The 19255-nt window shown below is 40.5% G+C and overlaps 1 protein-coding gene across 1 annotated transcript in view; it reads right to left on the bottom strand.

The window, feature by feature from the left end:
* Positions 1-1227: 1227 nt before the first annotated feature.
* The window catches only part of zgc:77784 (roundabout homolog 2), a 63692-nt gene continuing 45664 nt past the window's right edge, over positions 1228-19255 (bottom strand). The window contains exons 12-26 of the mRNA XM_005459589.4: positions 16252-16418; positions 15786-15907; positions 15358-15574; positions 13443-13561; positions 12358-12535; positions 10887-11105; positions 9883-9925; positions 9652-9788; positions 9282-9569; positions 8097-8235; positions 5625-5947; positions 5309-5425; positions 3647-3817; positions 3206-3327; positions 1228-1845 (exon numbers count right to left, since the gene is read on the bottom strand). Of these exons, the coding sequence (XP_005459646.1) occupies positions 1834-1845; positions 3206-3327; positions 3647-3817; positions 5309-5425; positions 5625-5947; positions 8097-8235; positions 9282-9569; positions 9652-9788; positions 9883-9925; positions 10887-11105; positions 12358-12535; positions 13443-13561; positions 15358-15574; positions 15786-15907; positions 16252-16418 (2374 nt within the window). The 3' untranslated portion in view covers positions 1228-1833. The remainder of the gene's footprint in view (positions 1846-3205; positions 3328-3646; positions 3818-5308; positions 5426-5624; positions 5948-8096; positions 8236-9281; positions 9570-9651; positions 9789-9882; positions 9926-10886; positions 11106-12357; positions 12536-13442; positions 13562-15357; positions 15575-15785; positions 15908-16251; positions 16419-19255) is intronic.

Consider the following 19255-nt stretch of genomic DNA (forward strand, 5'->3'; position numbering starts at 1 on the left):
ACTTGGACTGACTGCAGTCACTCTCAGGCAGATGAAAGTTTGCGACTAATTGCCATCTTATTTACAAATGCAGACGGATTGCCAACACATTCACTGAGTCAGACTGTACCGATGAACACAACCTATCTGCAGCGTGTCTATTGGCAATGGGGGACTTGACTCAACTGGTCCCTAATTGGTAATATTCATACACTAGATGTGCAGAATTAATGTGCAGAATTCACATTAATGCAAATTTCTGTGCACGTAGACAACAACAGATGTCAATTGCTATATTATCACAAACAGATTTCATGTAATAGTCAAATGGATCCCATTCAATCATCTCGATGCTTCAAAGTTAATAAAAGACATCAGCTAAGAGTAGTCGTACAGACCTGATCCCCATTTTTCAATCGACCATTTCAAAGGCAGTGAGATCAAGTTCATTTCACACCACTGCAATAATTTTGGTTGTACTGTGCTCCCAAAACTCTTTTTTTCCTACTGTGACTGCACCAAGAATGGTTGAGAGTCCCACAATCCAGCTCCACCTGTAAGTTTGATCAAAAAGGTAATCTTAAAGATAAACATTCACAAACATTCCCATATTAGTGGCTTTAAACTAAAAGCAAGCGCATTGTTGTTTACTGATTAGTGCATATATTACTGTTTATCACGCTCACCACCTCAGTTTACTGTGTTAGTACTGCTGAGATTTACTAATTTAAGTAAAACGCAACATACAGGTGAGGGTGAGGAGAAGCTTTGCAGGTGTTAATAATTTATTTTATTTACACAAAGCCAATTCACAGCAGCAGTCTTCTCGGGATACTATTGTATCACACAGCAGACCTCGTGCATCCTGGAGAGAAAGAACAAAAGAAAGCACACATTTCATTCCACTTAAACATTTAGGAAATGTGTGCTGTGTAATTAATAATTTACATGCTTGATTTAGCATAGCTTTTTAACTTCATGGTAAATTTCTTGTCTCATATGAACCCTTCAGACTCGCTTGGATTTAATAAGGTTTTTATTTTGATCTTTCGCTACCAAATACTCATTATGAGTTTGGCCGTTAAACACAGTTTGGTGACTCTTTAATGATGACTGTGGATATCGTTATCGAAAAGCAAAAATACGGCATTAAATCAACGCTTACTCATGTATGCACATAAAGAGGGCCGAGTGCACGATGTGCACAGATCACCATCATTCAGTGTAACTCAGAGATGGATGGAAACGTTTTTCTAACAAATGCTTTATTGGTTGGTTTAAAAATGAACACACCGGTGATCTACAGGAGTACCACAGTACACAGTCACACAAAGATTACAGAAAAAACAGTAGCACACACAAACACGACACACATGCGCGCGCACGCACACCGACATGATGGGTTATTAGCACATTATCTGCCTCGTGACGTCTCCCATCATTATGGGTTGATGGTTCAGGAGTAAACAGAAGATACATTCAATAATCAGCTGTACAACAATGTAATACTTGGATTCAACCCTACCCACCCCCACAATTTCTTAAAAATACAATATTTTCCCGCAGATCCGCAGATTTTTGTAATATATTTAACCATATCTTTTAAAAAAATTGGAAAGATGTCTATATACACAGAGGAGGAGTAAAGGAAATCACAAAAAATAAAGATTAAATCACTAAAATAAAAAAAAAAAGAATAGAAATAGTTTGTGAAAAGGCAGATGGCAAGCCTCGACACTTTCCCTTTTGTCTTCAGTTTTTCAGAAGATACCATGGCAACAGATTGATGGTTCGCAAAGACGGGAAATCAGGGAGGAAAAATGGACGGTGTCACATGGCGTAATCGGCGACTGTCTACATGAGATTCTGGAAAGGAAAGACACAACAGAGATTAATGGAACGACAGTGTATGACTGCACAGATCAACATCATTTAAATAGAGTTTATAACAAGCATGAGCTTGAATGATTGAATGATTTTTTTTGAAAGCTGAGGCTTTATATGATATTTTATCTGCAGTTGTTTAGTAGGTAGTGTATGAAAACTGCTCATTCTTTAAAAAACTGTTTAAAAAAGACAAATTGCTAAAATTAATATACTTTGAGGAATCCCAAAAACAATAACTCAGATGGCATTATGGTTTTTTTGATGTATTTCTTAAATGTTCCCAACTATATTACATTTTATTTCCCAAAGACTCTGAAAAAAATATATACACCAGATATATTGAATCATATCTCAATAACAGGCACCAAATCATGCTCTGAAAATGAGATTTGAACAGTGATCGTGGACATACCAGGCAGAGGGATGTCTAGAAAATAAGAGGATTATATTTGGACGTTTCAACAGCACTACTTAAAATTAAGGCGTCAGTCACACAGGCTAGAGACCAGTTAGCAAACCTTCTTGGTCATTTGGGAAAAATGTGTGTCCCCTGATTCATTTCTGTTGGCCAGCCACAAAGTGAAATTAGTCGCAACCAAAAACCTTCTTGTAGTTTCTTTAGTATCTAGCAGACAGTCACACGTCTGCTCACTGAGTGGCAGTGAAACTGGAAAGAAACTTGTGTTGGACAAGTTGTTAGCCAATGAGCAAGCAGTTTCACAGCCAGACTACTCCTCTTTGTCACATCGGTAAAAACACTAATCTCAAGGATGACATCACTGGAGCTACATCCATCTTTTATTCTGTCTATGCAACCAACATGTTTAAAAAAGTCAAACTTTTACTTTGAAGGCAAACATTCTGCATTTTTAGTTTGTGTCATGCTGTTCACAGTTAGTTAGCTATGCAAACTACGGGAGCAATCACAGAGAGGTTTTTTCCCTAGTGACCTGCGGCTGTCAGAGCTCAGTCACGCAGTCTCTGGGGCTGTGTGACTGAGCAAACAACAAACAGGCTAAACTTTAAGCCTAAAGATAGCGACTTTAATTAGAAAAAGACAGATTTCAGCAAATGAGTGTGTTGCATGCTTATTGGTAAAGCATAGAATTATTTCACCTGTATCTATTTACGTTAGTTTAAAGGTTTAAAAAACACCACATTTATACATATATACTGCAGTACTTTTTTGAGTTTTAGATAACTATTTTTATACCTCCTCCAAAACCTGCAGTAAACTTTTGCCATTCACTGTCTCAGCCTGCCCTCAGGTTGCTGCTGAACGGACTGTGACCCACATTATAAAGGCTATGTCTCTTCAGCGGTATCAGCCCCAGTGTACCTCATCTCTCCTCAGACCAGCACTAGATGGTTGCTGAAACACTCCTCCACCAAGGGACCCGTAGTTTGACGTCTGGACGTTGGGCACGATGCTTGACTGTCCATACGGGATTACATTCTCATCTGCAGATGACAAACAGATCACTCAAAGTCACAGCTGTATTTATATAGGTTAAACCCTGAGTGATGGAGCACAGTGAAAATAGACCCCCTGCTACTAAAAGCAAGGCTGCTTGACTATGGGATGATAAGTGTGCAAACATTCGGCGGCAGTTGTTTCTTTCTAAGCCCAAAGGGATTTGCATGGAGCATCACAATAATATTAATACACATCGAGTTGAGGTCCAGCTGTTGAAGCAAGGCAGCATGCCATGCAAAGACAGATGTTGCTCTTTTATCTTTTTGCTGAATGATGCTCCAGGATGCTGCATTATGTGCTTACCCTGCGATAACCACTTTGTAGATCCTCTCCTTTCGGGTGAGAAATGTTCTCCCCTCTTCTGAAGAGTGGGTGAGTCACTCCCCTCTTTGTCTGCTCGACTGCGGCTCAACACATCAGCCAAGAGCTGCAGGGAGTCATCTGTGCGGAGAGGCGCCGGTGGAGGGGGGAGCTCTGCGCATAATTGATGATTAAAAAAATAAATAAACAGAGAATTTCCACTTTAAAGAAATAGTTTGACATTTTAGGAAGAAGACGCTTAATTATTTTCTTGCCAAGAGTTAGATGAGAAGATACCACTCTTGTGTCTGTTTATTATATATGAAGCTAAACATAGTAGTGCACACAGTTAACTTTGCACAAAGACTGGAAACAGTAGGGAACGGTTAACTTAGCGCTGCTCTAAAGCAGCAGCAGCAGTGCCTCTAAGGCTAACTGATTATATCTTGTTTGTTAAATTAGGAAAAAAGCAGCAATGGAAAACTACAAATGGCAATTTTACATGGTGCTATTAGCCAAATTCACAGAAGAGAACACATTATTTAAAACTCTCAGGGACTAAATGAACGATCATATTTGCCAAAAAGTTATTACTTTATAAATAAGCTTTACTAAACATTTACAAATATCAAAAAGAACAGAAATAATCCAAAGTGAATTCTTGCGCTTGATTATGAAGTCTGCTGCCATGCTAACCACTCTGGGGTGCTTTACTGAGATAAGTGCTAACACCAGAATGCTGCCATGCTCACAATAACACTGATGACCTTCCGAGAGTTCGCCAAGTATAATGTTCGAGGTATTGAAAGTCTTAAAGCAGTATATTAGCATGATGATATTTGTTAAGTAACTGTAAGGTGTGGCTGTTAGATAACTTATAACACTGAATAGACTATAGTGCCTTATAAACATCACCAAAGCTATTAGAATTCAGTCTCTGGGGAAAATGAAGGTCAGGAAAAAAGCAAACAAAGTCAATTTGGCAGTCCAGCCAGCAGCTGTTGAGATATTTAAGTCATTTTAAGTCAACTTACATTTGAAAGGCTGAAGTTTAGTAAGCAAAGGCATTACGTTGCATTAAAGACTATAAACTCTTTAGAAAGGTGTTTACAGAGGTCATAAATTAAGTGTACCCTTTCTTTGGACTTCTACAAAGCTCGTCAACCCTCAGCATCAAAAGAGCCAAAAGAGCCATTTTAGCCCCTCCTACCAAACAATGGGAGAAAAACAGTTGCACAGGCTGGGGTATCAGACGGATGGATAATGGATGTAATTGGGAGAGGATAAATTAGTTCAAATTAGTTTTTTTTCTCATAATTATTTTTCAAAGCTTGTGGGAACAGCAGCTGAAGGGCTAAAGAGCCGCATGAGGCTCGTAAACCACAGGTTACCAACTTCTGTTCTCTACAATCAGACTTCTTTTTGAAACTGCAGCACTCGCCCCCTGCTGGCCACTAGAAAGAATTCACATTTGAGCCACTTCCTCACTGGCTTCTCTTTTCAGATCTGGAGGCTACAACCATTTTTTTATACACAGTCTTAACTGGTGACCTAACACACTAACAGAGCACTCCAGAGAGCCAAGCTACCAGAGTGGTTAATATACCTCATTCGTTTTTCCAGCCTAAAACAGAAATTAGAAGCATGAGGTGGAGCGCATCATACCTGCTTCACTCTGCAGATCTCTCTTGTTTGGTCCATCCTTGGGCGTTTTCTTCTTACTCCTGGATCTGTGCGTCGGGGCTGTGGGGCTCGACTCTGCAGCTGTAACAGGAAATTGTCCTGACGGGAAAGAACACTGATGTCATCCTCAGGACACGAACAGGGAAAACTAAGAAACGCTGAGCGTCACTCTGAATAAATGCAACATGATTTTCATGTACAAATTCTCTCCGTTTAGTTACATCATAAACTAAATTATACATGACACTACGTGGTTGTGTGTGGATGCTGTGAAGCATTAAGCTGAATTCAAACTGACCTTTACCAAGGCTTTCCCCCTTGAAATCATCTACCCACTGGCTAGTGCGGTACACCTCACTGGCATCCTGGGCCTTCATGTTGGTAAACAGATCGGGGTTAGACTGGGAGACCAAGTGGTGACGTGCCAAGAGGTCAAAATGCTGCAGCCGTGGACTGTCATTAGGCTTGGATGCATCTTGCTGGTGGGGAGATGTCAAAGTTGCAGTGTAGGACAGCTCATCTGGTTTAGAGGGCAGGCTGGGGAGTTCCTCCCTGGAAGTGTCCATCAGGTAGGTTCTGGCTGGCAGAGGAGGACACCAGTCATCGTCGTCCTCCTCAGAGCTAAGAGACGAGAGAAGGCAGTGAGTGTGCGTCTTTGAGGGAATTACCACATATAAAAACTTGCTTATAAACAACAGTGCAGATGTGAGCGGATGGCTGAACTAACCACCAATCCCTGTCATTGGTTTACACTATTCGTTTTTTACTGAATATTTTAAGTATCATACGGTTTTGTGCAAAAGTCTTGAGCCACCCTTTATCTCTTTATACTTTGCCAGGAAAACTGGAAATGCTTGCAGCAATTTATTGAAACGTGTAAACACACATGGAAATACAGTATATAGGGCAAAAACAGAGGCTGTACAGTTACAGTGAGCTTGAAAATCAATATTTGGCCACCTTTATTCTTCTACATAGCCTGAAGTCTCTTGTTGATTCTTTAAGTCCGGGGAAAGTTGTCCAGGCTTTTCGAAGGCTATTCAAAGATCTTCTTTGGATGTTGCTGACTTCATATTCTCTGTCAAATCCAGGTTCTGGAGTAGCCAACCCATGACTCATTGTGTTCCTATCCAGGTCATTGTCATGCTTTCCAGATGGTATTAGATGGTTGATAAAAGGCTGAAGGTACTTTTCTGTGTTCATAATTCCATCAATTTTGACAAGATCTCCAACACCACTGGCTGAAATGCTCCAAACCATGACAGAGTAAAACCATGTTTTACAGATGGCTGTAGACACTCACTGTTGCGCCTCTCTCCTTTGGGTTCATTAGTCCATTCAAGTTCTCGTTTGAGTTGTTGCAAGCACCAAGGAACCAAAAACTTTCCTCTGAAAATGGTCAGGTACAAGGACTAGACTGAAACAAGCCAAGGTAAAAAAAAAAAAACCTTTGAAAAACCTCCAGAAAGCCAAAACTTTAGAAAGGAAGGGCGACTCAAGTCTTTCACAAAGTACCGCCCAGTATTAAACAATCAGAGATGTAAAGCTACCTGCTGTGGCGGCAGAAAAACAAAAACAGCAATGTAATGTTTTTTCACTCTCACAAACCTGCATTTTATTCACATAGACAACTAAGTTCAAACATTTGTTATGTTTGAACTTACAAGTAAAACATCAGCTCATTTAGAATTTAATACCAGCCTTGCTTTTGTTGAAGTGGGGTCGTTAGAAACTGAACCAATTATGGAAAACAACATTTTTTTTAAATTTCTGTTTACTTTTTTCCTCATAGCAGAGGCTTCCCAGACCAGCACGTTGAGAAAAGAAGCTGAAATGAGCCAAGATTTTAGATTTAAAACAAATAATTGCGCTTACAGCTACTACAGATGTGTGTGTTTACTTGTTGATTTTTCCGTCTATGAGGATTTTGTGATAATCTGCAAACTAAAACACACAAATGTCAAGCTGCTAGATCACACAAGCTTGTAACACATGTCGGAACAAACATCTGGTGTTGAGATACTTCCAATAACTGTGCACAGACATAACACTAACTAGACTATATATATATAAATAATCAACTCAATTCAGTTTTATTTATATAGCACCAAATCATGACAACAGTCACCTCAAGGCGCTTTATACTGCAACATAAAGACCCTTCAATAATAATATATATTAAAAAAAATAATAACCTAATTTCAAGTCCTTGTGGGAAAAGGGAACCAGTGTAGCATTCCCGAAGACCAGAACCACCTCCATAATTTCTGTTGTCACTTCAATGCCGTCAGGGCTAATTTAATGAACGATGTGTCATTGAAAAGGCAAAGTACTAATCCAACCTGTCAGATGGTGGCTAATGTCGTTAGGAAAGACACGGCACAGTCAGACCAGCCCTCCGATCCCACCCCGATATGTCCGCAATCTAATCTGTCAGAACTAGTTAGAGTGGACGCTCCCTTCTGCAGCCCCAAAGCACAATCTACTCACTGCCTGCAGACACAGCTGTTAATTTGAAAACTCCCCAGACTCCAAACTTCACTCAAGTTTTGCTTGGCAGTCACAGCACAGTTCTAGGGCAGTTTTGATATCCATCTGCCTTAACTGCCTCTGTCATATAGGTGAAGGCAGAGGCCTCCATGCTAAAAATAAACTGACTGATCACACAAAAATAAATGTCACTGTTCTTGGAGGGGGGTAAAGAAGGGGCCTTAACAACAACCTGACATTCAGCTTGAATAGCATTTAACAGTGCAGTGATTTGTCTCACCTGTGCTGCTCATCTTCTTTGTGTGTTTTTATACGGTGTCCGTCTTTATTGGCAGGAAGAGGTAGAGACAAGACATCCACCCAGGTGAGAGGACCTGACTTGGATGATGACCCAGTAGACCTCTGCTTTACCAGTTTGTCTAAAAAAAAAAAAGCAATGTGTGAGCCATAATCGTTGTGTTACTCGTTTCCACTCTAAAGCTCAAACTGCTTGCTAAGTAAAGGTTTTTAGATATGTCCTTTCTGTGTCCATAGCCGTTAGCACCTCAAAGAATTTTCCTTTTACTGACCATTTTATATCTTCAAGGGCACCTTAAGCTTCTGTAGAATCACTGGATATCAAAAGGAATGAAGCACTTAACCTCCGCATACCTTTCCATTCGCACAGTATGTTTCAAAGTTTCAGAGCATGGCAGGCTTATTCGCAAAGCATCTTTCAGTAAGCCAATTCAAAGCCCAGGATATTGGATATAAAAGGGAATTTAAGTATATATCATATGTGAGTTAATGAAGCTACCCAAGCTTTCACATGTGGGTGGAAGTATAAGTGTTGTAGGTAGTTACAACACTTGCATATAAGAAAAGTGATGAAAACATTGCACTATGGCAGCCATATAAACTATCTATAAAACAAAGCACATTTTTGGCCAGTGTCAAGCTACAGAGAAAAAAGGCAACTCACTAATATTTCCTTTTTAAGGTTGCCGCGCTCTAATGAATGTAATTACACAAGCAACATGTCTCAGGTTGTTACACGTAATCACAAGTCTACACAGTTTTATGAAGTTAACTTATTACTATGGAACTGGAATGCGTTCAGAAAATGAAAATAAAGGCAGACCTTCTCGTGTAATCATGTCGTTCTATATCGTCCAAGAAAAGATCTCATTACTGTGCCATCTCATAATTAAAACATCTTAAAAAGGTTAAGGTGGTTACAAATTATCCATTTTGAATAACAGAACAGGTGTTTTGCTCCCCGCAAAATTAAATGAATATGAGATTTTCAAGTGGTCATTAACCGTCTCAACAGATTTACAAGAAGCATAAAGCTGCCATAACCACAACTACAGGAAATCTATTTTTCACATGACTGCGTATAAAGAGCCAGACAGACAACCACATTTCCAATTAAGCTGTCCAAAATTACATTTTTTGATCTTTTCCGCTTCCACAAAATTCTCACCGTTGCTCTTCTTGGTGTACTGAAGCTTGGCGTATTCAGATCCAGAGTGACCAGACTTTATGGTCCAGTGATCCAGGTCCTGCTCCAGACCTCCAAACCCACTGTTTGACAGTATTGGGTTGCTGCTGTACGGGTCTGGACCCTGGTTGTAGGACGTGCTCGAGTAGGTGTCGTAGTACGCCAGGAGGTCGTCTTCAGCCGTTGTGTTGATGGTGCTGTAGATGGGACTGTCGTTGGACGCCGCGCTGTGCTTCTCTGACTGGTTCGGGTAGTTTATGATCCCAACAGCTGCACAGCAAATGACTATGTTACAATAACAATGACAATCTTTTATTCAGCACTCGAGCATTTCACATCAGAGAGCTCTTACTGTTGTAATATCTCTCTGAATCCAGTTTGCCAGAGCAGCAGTTGACCGAGTCTTTGCTGTTGTGAGTGAGGTTTGGAGTGGGCCAAGAGTCTGCCAGCCAGGGGTAGTTGCCCATATTTGATCCCAACAAGCCAGGCCTGGGAAGAAAGATGAGATTATATCAATACTGCTTCTATGAAACACACAGTGACACTAATCATCTGATGAATCAAATCATAACGTAGAGTTTACCCTCCATTAATGATTCCTGATCCTTCACTGTGAGCGAAGCCAACTGCAAGAGGAAAAAGAGCAAAGTTATAAATTTGGAAAACAGCAAAGAAGATAAAGCTTTTGCCTTAAGCCCTTTTTTTTTCCCCAAAGAGCCACTGAAAGATAAAGATGTTTTGGACCGAATTATCATGCTCCATAACCAAATAAACAGTTTATCCCACACGGGGGTTTAAGAAAGCAGATTTGAATTGATATTTTATGAGGGTGCACTGTTGACCTACATACACCAAGAGGAACACAGCAGATCTATATAGAGTATGCCTGCAATACATAAAAATGCAGATGTCATTTTTCTGCTGCTGTATCTGGAGTTAGGGATGGCTAAAATCCATTTTTAATTAAATAAATAAATCCATACCATAAAGTGAAAGAATACATGCAACACTATGAAATATTAATGGGAAAATTAAATTGCATGTTTGCTCCTAAGGCCTTGAGCCATTATTGAACAAATACATCTCAAAGTCAGAGAAGAACTGAGAACTGATGTGCTGTGTGCTTCTGAGCCAAAGGGCATCAAGTAAAGTGTGCGCGGTGCTTTTTACATATGCTTCAGAGTGTCTCTTGAGGGTTTTCTTTTTTTTTTCTTTGCTCCTGCCATGAAGACTACCCGGTGGGAATAAATATATTTTAATTAACTGAATATGCGATTAAAGTGCAGGCATCGCTTTGCAAAGTACAAACCAAAATTGAAAACATTCATCACTGCTCCAGATATCCCCAGAGGTCTATTAAGAACTTTGTCACTGTCACTGGATGAAAACAAAATCTGATGGTTTGCGTCTTTTTTTTCTCTTTTATGTCTCTGTTACATAACGAGTAGTCTGTGACAGGGTTCATCAAATCATCTCGAGTCCTGTGACAATAACCTCTCCTGCTTTTTACCTTTTTCTCTTTCTGCAAATGAACCCACCCAAAGCAGGTAAGTCATAGTTAATCCCCCCTCCCCCTCACGCCCTCACCTGCTGGGGTGTATGCGAAGGATGTGGTATAGTGTCCCAGCTGCTTCCTCCTTCGGTGGCGACAGTATAGCCACCCGCTGAAGCCCATCAGCACCAACCACGCAGCCACACCCAGCCCAGCGATGAAGGCTGGCTGGCTGATGACGCTTGTGATCTGCTCTGCTATGCTGAGGTCATCACCCTTAGTCACAGTCGTTGAAGTCTTCTCAAGCGGGGGAGCTGAAAGAGAAGCGATCCAGTTAATGGAGCCATATGATACACAGGCAAAGCAGAGAGCTGTCAGTCATTTCAGAGTAGAAAAAACAAGCTTTTTAAATGGTTTTGTTTCCTCGTATATCATTCAGATTGAGTAAATAGTAAACTGAGTAAATTCGTCTTTTAATGGGCCGGCACAGTCGAGGGGATCAGGATCAAATTGGGGCATTAGAGCACTTGAAAACTGGTTTAACGCGAAGGAAGTTATATTGATTGATTGATTGATTTGTGGACATACTTCCTGCCTACACAGACACACATTAGGAGATGTGTCGGCGATTTTAAGGGAAGGACGTGACACCCCAAAGGAACAACAGGTGGAAAGTTACAACTTACAAGCAGTTTATGTTAGCCATCTATAATCCAGTTTTGAGATCCTTTCCCAGATGCCTTAACGCCCACTCACATCCTGGGCCATTTGACCTCAGGAAATAGGGTGGTGCCAGGTTTCACAGTGGATTCACCCGAAACCTTGGCTGACTGTGACTCACAACCGTTTTCACACCTTGGCTGTGTGTGTGATTAGGTAGAGGATCAATAGGGGGTCCATGACCCTCTTGGCGGACACTCCCATAGGGCTTAAAATCTGTTGCTCTGGTGGAGACTCCCAAGTTCACTACACATGGTTGCAATTATTTTGGGGTACAACCCAACACTAGGGAATTATCTTTCCCTAGTGTGACTGTATCATAAAACTGTAACTTGTGCTGGTACAGATTAACAAGACATAGAAGACATGCTAGTTTTTCCACCTTTGGTGTTTTTAGACTTTTTGATAAGCCAAGTTAGATCCGATATATAGAAGTTCTCACCTAACTTTCATCAATAAATCAAATAGGTAAGTTTCCCATGTTTTCTCTAAAAGGGTTACAAATAAAAGAAAAACATTTCAGGAAACACTGGAAGCAAAACGTGTTCTTTGGAAGCAGCACATCTTCTCTGAGTATGTGACTAATATAGCCAGGTGAATTAAAAAGCAGAGCCACAGAGACACAAAACTAAACAAAATAAATGCCAAACTTATTATGCAATCACAACTACTGACTCGAATTCGTGACAAACACCCTGCAAAAATTAGTGTTGGTGATGCACCAGCTTTAATCGTATTCACACAGCGCAGTCAACTCTCCATTTTACATGTGGTAAACTCAGCTTGCAGAGTGCGTCTTGGCATATTTCGGCATGTGTAGTAACTGTAACAGTTTGACTGACTCACTGAGAAGCAGGCTGACAGGCGGGCTCTGAGCGCCCACACCCAGGCTGGTGACAGCAGCCACCATCACGGTGTAACGGACTTCAGGCAGCAGGCCCGTCAGCAGGATGGACAGGACTGCTCCATCCACGGTTCGGTTTATCTGGTTCTCCTGCTCAACGCCGCTGCCCAGACACCAGACCTGAGTGACACCAGAGTTTAAGGTCCTCACAATTTAGGCAACTCGCACATGAAAGTTGCTCTACAATGGTACAAGACTACTATCCGTAGGATATAAACAATAGGTACAAGGAGTGCTTAGTATGTAAGATCTTCCCTTCCAAGGCTTCTCATCACCTCTGCCATAATCCCCACACCTGTCCACATTCATCAACACTGAGTAAACCTTTTATTTATTCTAAATCTCCTATAGAGTATCTGTGATGAAGACACTGGGAGTTACAATGAAAATGTGTCAGGTAATACCGTGCAATATTTTCTCACGTCAGCCTTTGAAGACTTGAACAAAATATTAGGTGTATTTCTGAGAAATTGAAATATTTAAGGGGATTAAATATGATCCCTGCCTTTGGCTGATGAGCCGTCACACATTCAAAAGAATATGGATTCTCATGATCAGACTCATAACTGTCTACGTGGAGACACAAGACAGCGAGAGGGAATCAAAACAATAGTACTCCATGTTCTATTTTGATGTTTTTTTTCCACGCTCTGGATAAGCAGCCTGATGATTAGTAATCAGTGTTGCGCTCATTCTAAGAGACAGATAATGAGAACTCTGTGTTTTTTTTCACAGAGCAAACAGATGACAGGGACAGTGACTGTTCAGCCGAGAATCTGATGACACAAAACCGAGCAGCATCGCAAGCACTGGCAACACATAAAAGGCAATGACTAATTACTAATTGTTCAGTAAAATCTGTGTTTTTCACAAGCATCTAAACAACCAAACCTGGGAAACACTGAGTAATGCCTGCACACAAATGCAAATCGAAAGAACAATTTGCTCCCTTTATTCGCTTTGCTGACGAGCTTAACAGCAGAAATAAACACCGGAGAAGAAGACAAACAGTCAAATGTGGCCTCACCTTGTACTCCCGAATTATGCCGCTCTGAATATTATGAGGCGGAGGCTCCCAGGACACGCTGATACTGGTGCTGTTGGTGAGCTGCACCACTGATACAGCCTGTGGAGGGGCACTCAAAACTACAAACAGAGATAAGAAAACATGAGATGTTACTATAGTTATTAATGCATACCAGAGCTGTGATAAGACTATGTTTACAGGTCCGTAATTCCTGCACAATTTCCTGCAAATAACAGATATAATTTATAGAAACTAGAAGAACCTGAAAGAAAATAATCCTTAATTACTTATTTATAAGCACTCTCTATAACAAAAGCATACAAATTAAACAGTGTCTTTATTTTGCAAAATTAAGAGGTTACTTTAGAATTTTTGCTAAATTAATTGGAACTCATTTGTTCCTTTGCTGTCTGATAAGCTAACTCCACTGGAAAAATACTGTTTTTAAAGGATTTCTTTGCCTCATCTAAAGCACTTTAAACTGCTTTACTAATAAATCCCTCCACACTGATAAATGTGACTAAATATTATAAATAAAAAATAGTTCATAATTAAAAACGAGCAATAAATGAAAGAGCTTTGAAAGGGACATTTAGAGAAACGTGTTATTTTACTTTCTTGGCAGTAGTCCTTCGCTTTGCTCAACAAAAGCTGGACACAAGTGGCTTGATCTAGAGATTATGGTTAAAATCATACCTCTAAAGCTCCTAAACTAACATAACACTAACCCCTTTTTATTAAAACTCTACCTATAAGCTTTTGAGTCCAGGCTAACTATTGTTATTATTATTATTGTTATTTCCAGTTTCTATTCAAAGCTAAGCTGCTGGCTGTGGCTTCACATTGACTACAAAGAAACAAAAGTGGATTTAACTGGTATCTCAAATTTGTTTAAACACATATGCTACTGTCCAGAAGCCATGAGCCACTCCTCATTTTTTAACATTTTTGCTGGGAAAATGAAAAACAGGAGCAGCAACTGAGTAAAATATAAGACAAAAACAGAGTTTGTAAAATTGTATCAAGCCCAAAGTCAACATATGGAATTAAGACCTTTATTCTTCAACACAGCCTGAACTCTGTTAGGCAAGATTTCTTTTAATTTTATTAAGTAGTCTTCCGATTTAATTTCCACATGATATTGATATGTAGATCAAAATCTGATGGTACTTTATCCATGTTCATAATTCCATCAATTTTGACAAGATCCCCAACACCACTGGCTGAAATGCAGCCCCAAGTAATGACAGAGCCTCCACAGATTTCTGTCCACATTAACCTCTCTCCTGACATCCTCTGTATAAATTGATGATTTGAACAAAAAAAAAAAAATGTAAATTTGGATTCTTTGCTCCATAAGACGTCTCCACTGGTTTTCAGTTTTTGTGTAATTTGGCACAGCTCAGCCTTTTCTCACTTTTTCTCTTCCTTAAAAATGGCATTTTGACAGCCATCCTTCCACTGAGACCATTTGTGACGAGGCTTCAGCGATCAACTGAAGGTTGAGATGCATTTCTTGGGTCCTGTGTCAGGTCTGGATATTTTTTTCGGTCTCTTAAGGACATGGCTTTCAGATACTCTCCCTCTGCTGTAGATCTGTATAGGTTTTTGCAACAGGCCGCTAATAACCAAGTGCATGAAAATACAGTTTAAAATTGGTTCTTTCCCAAGTTATGTGTCGATACATCGCTGGTTCATTCTTTGAGTTCAGTGCCTTTTTTATGCTTGAATGAGTCAATGGATAAGCGGCTTAATAAGCAAAAAAAAGAAAGTTCCTCTGAACATGTTCAGGTACAAGGACTGGACTGAGTTAGAAAGCAGCTAATGTCCAAATGACTTTTGCACAGTACTGTACTTGCTTACTACTAGTTAGCATTACTTGCTAATGATTAGGTTATTAATACGCATTGCTTACCCTCCTCCGAGGTACGCAGGAGAACCATGAGGCTGTCATGCCCTTGTAACTCATTAAAGTAAGGCCGGATTTTGACCTCGTACTCGGTACCACTGTGCAGATCTGCTAAGATGGTACTGTAGTCGGACGTGGCCTCCACATCTTGGACCAGCCAGGAGCTGCCAATCGTTCGATAAAATATACGGTAACCCTGAACATACCGTGACTGACGGGCAACCTAAAAAAGGTGGAAGACAAAAGGCACAAAAACATGGCCTCACATTTAAATCAGTTATCAAAAGCAGGGAAGCGTAACCAGCTTATTCTGTACAAGTTGATCTATTGGTGTCTTATAATGCTGAGCAGAGTTTCTGAAGCTAATGTTTGGAGATTAGCCTGTCTTCCGCACACTACAAGCTGACTTTGAAACCCATCAGTATTAATCTCACACTCCAAGAAATCTTGGCGCTCGTAGGAGACAGAACCATCGGCTTCTGCAGGTAGACAGACACCTCTCCCAGCTCTCTCTGCACCTGTCTGTGGTCCACTCCCTGTTCAGTCGGACTCCCATCTAAGACAGCAAAGAAATCTAATCAGTCCAGCCTGACAACATGAAAACAAAACAGCTGAATAGCAGAAATTCAGCAAAAGCAGGGAACAACTTTTTGATGAAATTCAACATTGCTCCCGGCAGAAGAGCATCACACTGAGAAAGCAATTAGTTTTGAGACTGCACATGCAAAGCAAGTTTTTTTTTCCAAAGCATGTAGCACATTATCTCTGCCTCAGCTCTACATCCAGTATCTAAAATATACTGCCTCATGGAAACTGAAACCAAGACTGAACTGTGAATAATATAATGAAAAACATTATATCAAAAAATGATTGTTTTTTCTTTTGTCTTATGTAACTCACCCTGTGTCCTGACAGGCTCGGAGATCGGACTGGGGTCGCTGAGGCCGTACGAGTTGACTGCTCTGACGATAAAGAGATAAACGGTGTTGGGGAAGAGTCCGACAACAGTGTGCCTCTCCTGCTTCACATGGTCCGCTACGGTCTGCCAGGTACTGCCCACTGATTGGCTGCAACACGGATAACGTCAAAGAAAAGAGGATGTAGACCTTCACTATCTTAAAATTGAATTTCTTGTGATGAAGATCTGACTGTCAGAGTGAACGACTGAGATCAAAACAAGAGTGTGTGAACATGACTTAAAGGGTAGGTCAAGTCTTTATCGGGAGTGTGTTTGCTGCCTGAAAGAGTTCAGATAACTGCATGTAAAGTTGGCACGAGGACTACAATAAACAGTTTCAAGAGATGCTTCTCTTCTCTCTCGTTATCTGTCGTGTTGCCACGAGATAACAAGGTAATGGGCTTGATCACAGCTCTTCTGCTCATGCCCTAATTGCACAGACAGATGAAAGTAGAGCAGCCAGGAGAGATGTCAGGAGAGATCTGAATTTTGCATACTTAGGAAATATGGCAACTGCAGTTACGGTAGTCACCCTCATTAAGGGATAAATACATTTTTTAATCTTGTGAGCATAACAAAATGAAGTGCGATATCTCAAGGCAAGCATAGAAATAACCCGGAGAAAGAAAGCTATAAATATGAGCCACAGTTGTTTTTTTTCTCTTCTTAATTAAATGGAAAATTATTTTGTCAGAACAAAAACATAAAAAAAAGGCAAAAAAAGTTAAATCTCTTTTAAGCAGTTTCATATCTAGTTTTTTTAGATATACTTTAGATACACTTATTTTATTAAGTACACCTGTTCTTAAAAGTATCCAATTAGCCAATCACAAAGCAGTAAGTAAAAGCTGTTCAGCATGGAGATAAGGTCAAGATGATGTGCTAAAGTTCAAACCAAACAACAGAATGAGGAAGAAAGGTGACATAAGTGATCTTAAATATCGTACGCTTGTTGGTGCCAGACGAGCCGGGATTACTATTGTTTTTCAGAGTATGGTCTGAAGAAGAGAAAATATCTAATAAGGGCCAGTTCTCTATGTGAAAATGTCTTGCTGATGTCAGAGATCTCAGGATAACAGCCAGAGTGCCAACACTAACTCAAAAAACACTTGTTACAACCAAGGTATGCAGAAGAGCCTCTCTGAACACTGAAGCAGATTAGCTGCAGCAGCAGAAGACCACAGCAGCTGCCACTACTGCTAAAAACAGGAAATGGAAGTGGACAAAATGAGCAGATAAGTCTTGTCTGGGTCTCAGTTTCTCCTGCAACATTTGGATGGTAGGGACAGAATTTTACATAAACAGGACTGATCCAACCTGCTTTGTACTGTATCAATGGTTCAGGCTGCTGCTGGTGGCCCCTTAGTACCAACTGAACATTGTTTAAACACCATAGCCTCCCTGAGTACTGTCGCTACCCTTGTCCAACAGGAGATTTCTCTGCAGTGACTGTGTGACACTATCATGTCAATAAGAACCAAAATCTCGGAGGAATGTTCCCAGCACCGTGTTGAATCTCTGCCATGAAGAATTAAGGCAGTTCTGAAGGCAACAGAGAGTCTTAAGTGCATTTCTTTACAGTGCTGCAGTGGTTAGCACTGATGGTTCACAGCAAAGCGGTTCTGTGTTTGAATCTGTGTGGTTTGCATGTGCTTACCTACTCCAGCTTCCTCCCACAGTAAAATGACACACATGTTAGGTTAATTGGTGAATAAAAATTGGCTGTAAGTATGACTGTGAAGGGTTGTCTGTGTCTGTAGTTTAATCCTATGATAGACTGCCCAGGGTGTACCCCAACTATCACCCAATGACAGCGGTGATAGGCTCCAACCCCCCTCCCCACGTGATATTTAAAATGGAAAACAGTGAATAATTTCTTTTAGGCTCCTAAAAAAAAACTAAAAATACAAAAATGGCACCACAGTCTTAATGCAAATCAGTGCTAATCTTCTTCTGGCTGCAGCCCCATATTAAATGAACAGATATCAATCTTCTCGCTTGACGCTCAGCAGGCACGTGAACAAGAAATGTTTCAGCAGCCTCTGTTGAATGAGCAAACAAATTAAAGAAATCACCAGTCGCTTCTTGGATTCACGAGTTTCTGTTCATTTGAAGAAAAAAAAAACCCCCTCATAGCTGCTTCTCTCAGCTTGCTAACAAAGTTTTATTCCTTCTTTAATTGCAGCAGGTTATAATGATGACTTCTGAATGAGCCCGGCGAGGATACAACAGCTTTATGCTGTGCAGGTACGGGCACTATCAAGCAGCATGAGCGCAGTTTAACATTTTCCTCAACTCCATGGAGGAGGAAATGGCGAGGCAATTACATCAAGCAGGTTTTGCCACAGTTTTGGCATTTCTTTTTATAAAATCTTTTTTTTGTTTTGTTTTCAGTGAAAAAAGGAAAATGTAACTGCTACGTTTATATAGTAAATACTCCATCTAGATTGCCTCGCTTTTAAAATCAAAAACATAACTCTTGCTATGTTTGGTATTAAAAGGCATACTGCAATCATAAAAGTGTTTCTTTCTTTGTTCCTTCTGATCCACAAAAACAAACAATTCATTGGAGTTGGAGCGTGTAGCACTGAATGGATCTTTATCAGCTCTGTGTGCAAGCGTGCCAGACTGAGCTTTCTGCCTGCACAGAAAGAAATATATGCGTGCACGTGTGCGTGCATGTTTGTGTCTATACACTTTTTCTGTACCCCCCGTCCTGTTTCTATAATGAGTGAACTCTCCAGCTCGGCTCACATCCCCTCCTGCCATTGCCCCAGGACAGGACAGAGCTGCCAAGCTGACCACTGCAGTAATTGTCTCCTCTTTCACTCTCCCTGTCTCGCTCAGGACTCTAGTTGGTTGTTAGGGCTGCTATGGCTCTCCCCGGAAAAGCCGCGGCTAAACACTGATGCGGTGGGTTTCACTTTGCAACGTGTGGTAACAGAA

Source organism: Oreochromis niloticus, linkage group LG14, assembly GCF_001858045.2.
Source record: "Oreochromis niloticus isolate F11D_XX linkage group LG14, O_niloticus_UMD_NMBU, whole genome shotgun sequence".
NCBI classification, from domain to species: domain Eukaryota; kingdom Metazoa; phylum Chordata; class Actinopteri; order Cichliformes; family Cichlidae; genus Oreochromis; species Oreochromis niloticus.